General features: G+C 55.1%; 2 protein-coding genes across 4 annotated transcripts in view; both read right to left on the bottom strand.

The window, feature by feature from the left end:
- The window catches only part of Nfkbid (nuclear factor of kappa light polypeptide gene enhancer in B-cells inhibitor, delta), a 7,864-nt gene extending 2,826 nt beyond the window's left edge, over positions 1-5,038 (bottom strand). The window contains exons 1-9 of one of the 2 annotated variants that reach the window (XM_005399942.2): positions 4,810-5,038; positions 3,275-3,375; positions 3,026-3,086; positions 2,444-2,661; positions 2,041-2,228; positions 1,850-1,955; positions 1,546-1,692; positions 1,382-1,433; positions 1,138-1,286 (exon numbers count right to left, since the gene is read on the bottom strand). In XM_005399942.2, coding sequence (XP_005399999.2) covers positions 1,138-1,286; positions 1,382-1,433; positions 1,546-1,692; positions 1,850-1,955; positions 2,041-2,228; positions 2,444-2,661; positions 3,026-3,086; positions 3,275-3,375; positions 4,810-5,023 — 1,236 coding nt within the window. In that variant the 5' untranslated portion in view covers positions 5,024-5,038. The remainder of the gene's footprint in view (positions 1-1,137; positions 1,287-1,381; positions 1,434-1,545; positions 1,693-1,849; positions 1,956-2,040; positions 2,229-2,443; positions 2,662-3,025; positions 3,087-3,274; positions 3,376-4,809) is intronic. The other variant, XM_013522539.1, reaches the window with a different exon arrangement.
- A 3,300-nt stretch (positions 5,039-8,338) lies between these two features.
- Tyrobp (TYRO protein tyrosine kinase binding protein) overlaps positions 8,339-9,714 on the bottom strand; it is a 3,977-nt gene continuing 2,601 nt past the window's right edge. Inside the window, exon 5 of one of the 2 annotated variants that reach the window (XM_013522542.1) lies at positions 8,339-8,719. In XM_013522542.1, coding sequence (XP_013377996.1) covers positions 8,466-8,719 — 254 coding nt within the window. In that variant the 3' untranslated portion in view covers positions 8,339-8,465. The remainder of the gene's footprint in view (positions 8,720-9,714) is intronic. The other variant, XM_005399941.2, reaches the window with a different exon arrangement.

Raw genomic sequence — 9,714 nt, 5'->3', positions numbered from 1 at the left:
TCCTGCCTCAGCCTCCCAAGTGCTGGGATTATAGGCGTGCACCACCACGCCTGGCCACATCCTATTTTTTTTTTTAAGGAAAAAAAAAAAAGAATCACTTTACAGCCAAAAATAAATTTGAACCTAGCTAGTATATTGGCGATTATGAGATCACCAGTGTTTTAAAAGTGGGATGATGGTATTGAGGGTAAAAGAGTTATCTTTTAAAGACACAAGCAGCTCAGCGGTAGAGCATGTACTCTGGATTCAATCCGTAGCACCAAGGAAAAAAGGACACAAATACATACGGAGATAATTATATAGTTATATGCTTAGATTTGGATTTGCTTAAAAATAACACAGGATGATACAGCAAGGGCCTAAGTTCAGTCTTAGCACTGCCAAAACAGAAAAATAAATGACATAGGAAAGAGAGAATGGACAGGGCAGGGTTGGCCATGAGCTGCTGGTTACAGATGCTGGGTACCTGGAGTTCGTCTTTTATACTTTGTGTTCAAGATTCTTTTTTTCCCCCCAGTACTGGGAATTGAACCCGGGGTCTTCACACTAAGCTGTATCTCAAGACTTATTTTTAACTATGAGATAGGTCTTGCTAAATTGTCTAGGCTGGGCTCAAACTTGCAATCCTCCTGTCTCGGCCTCCCAGAGTGCTGGGATTATAGAAATGTGCCACCAAGCAGGGCTTGTATTCAGAATTCTTGGAACTAAAAAAAAGGTATTTTTAACTAAGTGATATTTAATTCTCAGTCAGCCTGTGAAGATGCTATTATCACAGGAAAGGAGGATAACAGAATTAGGACCTGGATTCTACTCCCCTCTCTGACATACAAGCTCTAAGATTTCTGATTTCCTGTGCCTGTTTCCTTGTCAGTAAAAGGGGGAAGAGTAAAGGGTATTTGTGAGGATCCAAATTAATCTATTACAAGCAGAACTTGGTTAAATAGTTCATGGCTGACAAATTTAAGATCAGTAATACTACTCGCAAGTTGACAACTAGGGCACAGAGAAGTAACATAAGATGCTCAAAGTCACACAGCCAGAAAGAGACAAAATCAGCATTTGGTTAGTGCCCTGGACACTCAGGTGGCTCTGTCCCACATACCCCACCACAGGCTAGCCACCCACAGCCCGGCTCACCTGGCTGGTATGATCTGCACCCATGTGCAACAACATCTGGACACAGGCCAGTCTGTCTCGGGCTTGGGCGCTCAGCATCCGGGGACAGAGGCTAGGTGGGTGCATAGCAGCATTGAGAGCCAGGATGGCTGTGTGGAGGGGGGTGAGGCCTGCAGAATGGTAACCGTAAGGGATGCACAACAGTAAGGGTACTCTCCCCGTCCAGCCCCGCCTGTCACAAACAGCCCTGCTCACACTAGCTCACCTTCAAAGTCTCTGGCTTCCAGGTTGACCTGAACGCCTGCCTTAAAAACAGCCTGAGAGGAAGAGGAGGAAGAGTGCTGTGGAAAGGTCTCCCAGGACTCCTAGCCTGGAAGCTAGGATCTGAGCAACCAATCCACCCCAGACACTCCTGTTAGCTGGCCATACCGAAAGGACTCCTGGGAGCCCGTAGGTGGCAGCCACGTGCAAGACAGAACGTCCCTGATGGTCAGTGGCATTAGGCTCTGCGCCCAGGTTCAACAGATCCTCCACAATCAGCGGCTGATTGGCGGCAGCAGCCACCAGAAGAGGGGTCTGCAGGTCACAAGAAAAGTCAGTCTTGACTCCTAGGAGCTTGCCCTCTGAAAACCAGGAATCCAGGCTCCCAGCCCCCTCCACCCTCGGACTCAGGAATTCAGGACCCCATTGCCCTCGTCTCCAGGATCCAGAACTCCAGGCCCCCAATTCTCACCTTGCCCTTATGTTCACGAATGTCCAGATGTCTGTACATCTGGAGCACCTCGGCTGCAGCATAAGCTGCCCAGCGCAGTCCTCGAGCCGCCAACAGGTGCAGGAGGCTGAGGACAGGTGGGAGCAGTAGTGAGAACAGCCCCTGCTGGGCCAGGAGGTTGCAGATGCCCCCCTCCTTCCCCATATACTTACGTGTCTCCCTCCTCATCCTGGGCCAGCAGCTGTTGGGGCCCCAAAGCCAGCATGTGAGCTCGGGCTGTATCCAGAGATGGTCCTGAGCATGGAGGCAACTGTGGGGGTGCTGGGGTGAGCCCAGAAACTCTCCAGGATCCTGCCTGTTGCAGGGAAGGTTCTGCGTAGAGGCGAGTATCCAGGGGATCCTGAAGGGTACGGGTAGGGGAGACAGTCAGCTGAGAACTCCCTTCCCACACTACCACACAGCCCCTGCAGCAAGTGATCTTCAACCTTTGGGCCTTGGCTTTGCCCATCTGGGGAATGGGGTCTCACCCCAGCCCTTGACATCTTAGAATGCTGCATGAGGGCAACTGAGAACTTTTAGGGGTCTTCAGCTCCTTCTCCCTACTGGGTATCTCACCTCCATCCCCGGGGGAAATGGGCCTGGCCTTCCTGAGTCGGAGGGTGGGTAGAAATCAGAAGTCAGGAAACTTTCAGCAGCGGAAGCAGAGTAAGAGCAGGGGCTGTCTGTATAGGCAGCATGCGTGTTGGGGTCCCAGTCTGGAAAGCTCGTGGAGGGGGCCAAGCTGCCAAGTCCAGAACCCTGAGTCTCCTGCAGTGCTGAGAAGTGGGTATGGCCTGTGTGTGAGAGGAGGGGCAGGGCGGGCCTGGTTACTAGGCGCGGGGGAGTTACAGCCACAGCACCGTGCCTCCTAAAGCCCTGAAAGTTAGGACTTCTGGGACACCGAAGGCGTGGCGCCTAAAATCGTGGTACACCACGGGCACAGAAATCTAGACTACTGGGAAGCCAGGGGCCTGCGCTCCTGAAGGACTCTGCACACAGACTACTGGGCTCCAGAGAAAACAGATCCGATTTTACTGACTCCCAGGAAGAATGAGGGCCTGGTCCCCTAGGTCCCCCAAAGTCCTAGGATTTGGGATGCCTGAGAGCCTGGGGGAAGCTGGTGGGGAGCTGAGGGAAGCAGGTGAGTTCCAGACTTACCAGCCTCCGCCTCACTCACAGATGGGGTCAGGGACTGGGCCGGGGGAGGAGAGAACTGGGCCTATAGACAGAAGCAAAAAAGAACCAGGGTGAATTTCTGTATCTGGCAGATTCTCAGCATGCGGTCCCGACTCCTAGGGTATCAGAGTGAGGACTACAAACTCGTGTCAGCCCTTAGGGCCAGCAAGCCAGCGCATTCCTGCCGCACATCACATGGTCTGCATGAGCTACAGGGACCCCGGGCCTCACCGGTGCCCCTGCGGCCTCTGGCTGCTGCTGGCGACGCCTCTGTTCTTCCAGGAGCTTCTTCACGGTCTGCGTTTGGCAGTGGCTTCGCTCATTCCGGCTCACTGGGGAGGAGGAAACACAGAGTCATCCGGGGTCCTTAAGTCACCCCAGCGCACGGCGTGGATGTGGGCGCCCTCCCGCGCGGAAAAACTGGCACGCTGACGCCGCCTGAGAACTCCAAAGCCAACAGATTTCGAGCGCGTCGCCCGCCTCCGCTGTTTCCTTCCCTTTGCTCCGCACTCTCCGACCCAACTTTCCACCAGCGTCGTGGAAACTGAGGAAGCGGGAGGAGGGCAACGCTCAGCAGCAACCCCCTCCACTTCCGTAAAAATATCCCACCCCTTGTTCACTCAATCCTGAGGTCTGGGACGGCTGTGGGGCGCCGACATCGCTGCCTCAGAGACGCACACCCAGGTCCCCAGTAGCTCTCTGCTCTAAAAGTTGGCCGCTTGCTACTCTCTCCCGAGGAAAGCAGGAGTCCGAGCTCCCCAAGCCTCTCCCCGAAGAGCCGCCAGCGCACAGCCCCCTAACTCTTCGGGGATCCGGAGGTCTAGACCTCCTACCCCGCTCCCCGGGAGCTCTGCAGACTCAGCGGTCCAGAGCGCACCTCGCAGACGAAGCGCTCCCAGAGCCCAGCATTCGCTTCTCCCCAACTCAGGGAGCCCACACCCGCCGCGCTCAGCGTGGCAGGCCGGGTTCCGGCGGAGCACGGGTTAAGCAGCGGAAGTCGACTCGGAAACCGCAGGACGCGACGCGCTGACGTCACGGCGCTACGCAAGGGAATCTTCCACCGCCCCCCCGCCCCCCGCGGCCTTCCCCGCCCCCAGCCGCCGCGCGGCAGGTGTCCTTCGCCAGGCTGGTGCGTGGCCGAGCGTGGCGCTCGCGGGGATTCCGCGCTCGGGGAATTCCTGCTCAGCGTGGGGGCCTGGAGGCTTGGCGCTCGGGGAAATCCCGGGGTTGGGGCAGGGTCGCGGCCGGCGTGGACCCAAGCGGTCAGGCACCCGCCCTAATCCCTCGAGACGCACGGTCGAAGTTGAACAACCACGCCCCCACGCCCCAGTCCAGCCCCTCCTCCAGGGGGAAGGAGGCCCGGACTCCCCCTCCCGCTGGACCCAGGGGTCCGCCCGCACCAGGCTGTACACCCTCAGGCCCAGGATTCGGGATCCACCGTCCCCGACGACCCCAGGACTCGGGAGTCCAGGTTCCCACCGCTCCTCTGTCCCGATCCACCTGCAGACAACCGGCACTCACACAGCGCCCAGGATCTGGTGCTCCAGTTCTGTCCCCTCAAAACTCCAACCCCAGCCTCTCTATTTATGTTAGGGATAGAACCCAGGACTTTGCACTGAGCCACCTCTGCAGACCTTTTATAGTTTGAGACACAGTCTCGCTAAATAGCCCCATTGACCAGGCTGGGCTCAAATTTGCGACCCTCCTGCTTCAGCCTCCCAAGCCCCTGCGCCCGGCTTGCCTCACTCTTAACCCCCATCCGTTACCTCGGGGATTCCGTGGCGCGGATTGCGGGCCCCCAGGGCCTCGGCCTCTGCGCTGCGCCAGCCTAGCTGTTTCCCCGCGGAACCGCCGCCGCGTCCCGGATCTTGGGTCCGGTCTCCCGCGAGGTTTTAAATTGGGGTTCTCGCACCGCCCAGTCTCGGGCGGGGCCCCGCCCACAGGCCTGGGAGTCCCCGCGTCACGCTCTGGCAAATTCATTTTCTGAATGGGCGGGGCTGACTTGGAGGATTCGACTCCCGAGCACCCTCTCCCCCGCAAAGGAGGAGCTGGGGAGTCCCGGTGCCTGATATGAAGGAGCCGAGGGCACCCGACTCTGGGACTAGGGGAATACTGGGAGCCTGGACTCTTGAGTCTCTGTCCAAGCAGATGTTAGAGGCTTTGACTCCTGGACCCTAGGCTGAGGGCAGGCAGAACAGTATTACTGAGTCCTGGGAGAGGAGTCGGGGGTTCTCTCCCACATTGCCTCCGCAGTCAGGTTTCATGTATTCATCATCGTTTAAAATATTTCGTTACCGTTCGTAGGTGGTGGCACATGCCTGTAATCTCAGTCGGTGCTCTGGGAGGCTGAGGCAAGAGGACTGCAAGTTGAAGCCCAGTAGTCACCTTGGGGACTTAGCCAGACTATCTCAAAATTAAAAGAAAAAAAGAAAAAGAAAAAGTTACCATAGGGCAGGCGCTTTGCTGGCTGCTATGGTAGAAACCTGTGAACAAAACCTGCCAGCGGGAATTCCCAGCCCTCAAGCTGACTGACATTCCTATGGAAGGTGGCGCTCGGTTCCCCCTCGGTGTCCAAACTTCACCCTTGCTTTCAAGGCTGTGCCTTCCTGGGTCTCCTCCCTCCCTGCATACTCTTCCCCAGTTTCTCTGGCTGATTCCTCCATTCTTTCACCCTACATGTGCGCGTGTGGAAAAGGAGGAGAGGTTCTCTGTACAAACTTCCTCAGTGATCTCATCCAGTCTCAGGGTTTTATTTTATTTTATTATTTTTTGTTTTTGTTTTAAGACTGGGTCTCACTATGTAATGCAGGCTGACCTCGAACTGAGGCTGAGGCAGGAGGCAGCCTCTTGAGTGCTGGGATTATAGGAGTGTGCCACCATGCCAGGCAAATCTCAAGAGTTTTAGATACCATCCTTAAACCATCCACCCTCGAATTTTCATTTCTAGACCAGATTTATCCCCTGAACAGATAAAAGAGCTGAGGCATAATACCAGCACTCTGGAAGGCTGGTGCTGGAGAGTCATATGCTCCAGCCCAGTCTAGGCAATTTATCAACTTGGGGAGACTGTGTCTCAAATAAATAAATAAATGGAGCCGGGCATGTAACTCAGTGTGTGTGTGTGTGTGTGTGTGTGTGTGTGACAGAGAGAGAGAGAGAGAGAGAGAGAGACAGACAGACAGACAGACAGACAGAGACAGAGAGGGAGAGAGAGAGAGAGAGGAAAGAGACTGAGAGAGATTGAGTGCTGTAGGCTTTCAGCAGCTCCACAGGGAGCTGTGTCAGGCATTTTCAGCTCTGAGTGCCCAGTCCTCAGCACTTCCCTTCACACCAGCTTCCCTCATCCTCTGTCAGTCTGCTCCATCTTTTCCCCTGCTCCCTCCGGAAGCCAGGTCACACTGGATCCCTCTCCTACACCCACATCCGCTTCATCAGCAAATGTCCTTGGCTCTACCTCCAAACTATTTTGACCACACCCTGTCCACCTGCCACACCTCTCACACCTACCTGGACAACCACAGCAGCCCCTGGAGCGCTCTGACCCTTCCCCAATTGCTCCCAAAGGCAGTCACAGGGACACGGCCCACCCTCAAACACATGCACAGGAAACAGGTGGCCTTGCAGGGTGTCATCCGCTATTGCCACCTCTGTGCTCCCCCGCTTTTCCTTGGGACTTCTCTGGACCACAGTCCTGAGCCGGGGCCCTTGGTTCCCAGCCCACTCTGGCCCTGGCAGGGAATCCTCCTCCTGTTCCTGCTCTCAGGTGGTCAGCAGTTACTGGGGGTGGCAGGAAGGGTGACATCTGAAGGCATAGGTGCGGCGAGTACCCTTTGCTCTGTCTCTTCCCTTCCTGGAGATCCACTGGATCTTAGGGCCAAGGCCCTTGGTGGAGGATATGTGGGTGGGACATTCTGGAGCCTCCAATCTCCCCTCATGTCCTATTAATCTGCCTGGGTCACTGCTTCTACTTCCCACTTTCTTTCCTTTTGGGGAGTCAGGGAGTATTGCACATCAAACCCAGGGCCTTTGCACTGAGCTGCATTTCCGGCCCTTTTTAAAAATAAACTTATTTGAGACAAAGTCTCACTAGATCACTAAATTGCCCAGACTAGGCTCAAACTTGGATCCCCCTGGCTCAGCCTCCCTGAGTGCTGGGATTACCCTCTGCTTCCCACTTTCTGTCCCTGTCTGTGTCCCTGGGAGCTCCCCTTTCCATTTGGCCCACCTCTCTCATTCACCTGTCCAGAGATCTTATTTCTCAGGATATCCCCTTCCCTGCTTTCAGGACTGTTACCCCTTGTCCGCTTTCCCTTTCCACAGTGGTTGCATCTCAGATGCCCCCAGGTGAGAGATCATTCCCTGCCTTTGGCACCCAGGTACCACTTCCACCCCGAAAGGAGAGGGCCTCAGGTTCCTCCGCAGTCCCAGTGACTGTCCAGTCTCCAAATTCGAGCCCCGCGAAGATCTGCAACTCTTTGCAGGGCCCGCCTTGCCCTATTCATTACCAAACAGAACCCCATGGACTCAGTGACCGCTGTCTTTCTCTGGCAGTAGCCCATGTGCCCAAGGCACCGCCCCTCGGGCCTTGGGACACCTCAGCCCCCCTGGATCTCAACCTCTCATTTTATTCTCCAAGCATAGCCCCAGCGTTTGGGATCCACTTCGGTCCCGGGGGTCTGCCTCTTCTCCCTATGCCCAAAAGAGCAGCTGGAGACCCAGAGCCCTCTCAGCCATCTTTCTGCCTGGGCCCCACCCTCCAGGTTCCTGCTCCGGATGTGGGCCACTCTCCCAGCAACTCCCGGCCGGTCTCGTGGCTGCAGCTGCGGTCAGGTCGCTGCTGGTCGTGGGCGTGGTCTCCACTTGTGCGCGTCCCAGCCTCCGCCGCAGCCCCTCCCCCCCCGACGGTGACGGCAGAGACTGGGTGTGGCCTGCAGGGAGGGTGGTGTCCCTCGGGAGGGTGTCCCGTGGAGGGGGCTCCCAGGGAAGCCCTAGAGGAGCTGCTGGGGAAACCCTGGGGGAGGTGCTCCGGGGAACCCCTGAGGAAACCCCGGAGGCAGGGGGTCCCCGGGAAGGTGAAGAAGTGGGGAGCGTGGTGGGTGGTCAGGCTTCACGATTTTCACCGCCACAGCCCCAGAAGACAGCAGCGTGTACATCAACATGCCCCACAGGGGCTGACCTCTGCACCTTCGACCCTTGACTTCTGACCTTTTCATCCTGAACTCTGAGTGGCAGCATAGAAAGACGCACGCACGTGCACATGCACACGGTCCTCCCTTCTGGATTGAAATAAAGCAATTAAAATTCTCTAGTTTTATTCTAATTCAGAGAACTTCAGGGTTCTCAAAGCCTTCCTCCCGTTTAGCTGTTTCTAGACCAAAGATCCCTCGGGACCCCGCATAGCCCCAGTTCCTCAGCCCAGGGATCAGACATAACAGTGTTTTGCTTCTGTGCTCCATTGTTTATTTGGGGACAATACGGAGGAGAGGTCTGGTAGCTCAGGGAGGGCACTCTGGATCTGCATCCCGGTAGGAGTATAAATGATGGGCTTTGTGGGCATCAGAAATGGATGGATCCAGGCATCAGGTTGTTGACAGATGTAATTTGGACTCATTTGTAATACGGCTGCCGCTGTGTGTTGAGGTCGCTGTAGACATCTGACCTGGTACCTTGGAGCTCCTAAAGGGATGGAGATGATCAGTGAAAGGGGCCCAATAAATAAACTTAAAATAAAACCCAGCCTTCTTCTAATGGCCTGCAAACTTCTTCATCCTCACAGGATGAAGGGTGAAGAGCTCTGGATTTTAGTGAAGTACATTCTGTGTTCCCCTTTCCCCTCTGCCTCAAGGGCCTCAATTGTGCTCTAGCCTCAGGGCCTTTGCACAGGCTATTGTTTTCCTAGAATATGGGTTCCTTACATCTTTAATCTCGTCCCCCTTCAAGCCCTGTAACATTTTCACAGGGCATTTCTCACTTTTCCCCCTCTATATTGCCCCTTCTGATCACTATCATATTAGCCTGCTTTATTTCCTTCATGGTGGCTTCCCCAAAATGATTTTGTTAATTTGCTCCAAATCTGTCTCCCCCCAACTAGGCTGTAATCTCTGTTGCTGTGGCCCTAGCATGTGGCACATAAAGGTGCTCAACAAATACTGAAGGGCTGAATAAATCGGGGTAACACCTCACCCTAAAGTTTCCCCACTCTCAATAGCTTGGACACCCCCTCAGTCTTCTGGATCTCACCAAGCCAAAATCAAGATGTCTAATACTTTGCAAAGAAACTTTTTATCCACAAGTCAGGCAAATCTGAAAAGCTGGTTGCAGACAATAAATTAGACTTCAGGATTCACACACAGGGAGCAGGGTAGGCCCTATGGAAGCAAGGGGCAGGCCTCAGGCGGAACCTGTGAATCATATATGAATGTCCAGTTGGGGCGTGCCTTACTCTGGGAAAGGATCTCAGAGGATCTTGTGACCCCCTAAAGGAGGAGCTGGGATGGAGAGGGAGGGCTGGGACAACGTCAGACCACATCATGATTTGTGTGTGTGTGTGTGTGTGTGTGTGTGTGTGTGTGGTGCTGGGGCTGGGCCCCAGGGCATTGTTCTCGCCAGGGAAATGCTCTACCACTGAGCCAAGTCTCAAGGCCACACATTATGATTTTTATTTTTTTTTA

The sequence above is a fragment of the Chinchilla lanigera genome, unplaced genomic scaffold (genome assembly GCF_000276665.1).
Source record: "Chinchilla lanigera isolate Chin_1 unplaced genomic scaffold, ChiLan1.0 scaffold00067, whole genome shotgun sequence".
Taxonomy (NCBI): domain Eukaryota; kingdom Metazoa; phylum Chordata; class Mammalia; order Rodentia; family Chinchillidae; genus Chinchilla; species Chinchilla lanigera.
This window is presented reverse-complemented; position numbering and strand designations above follow the sequence as displayed.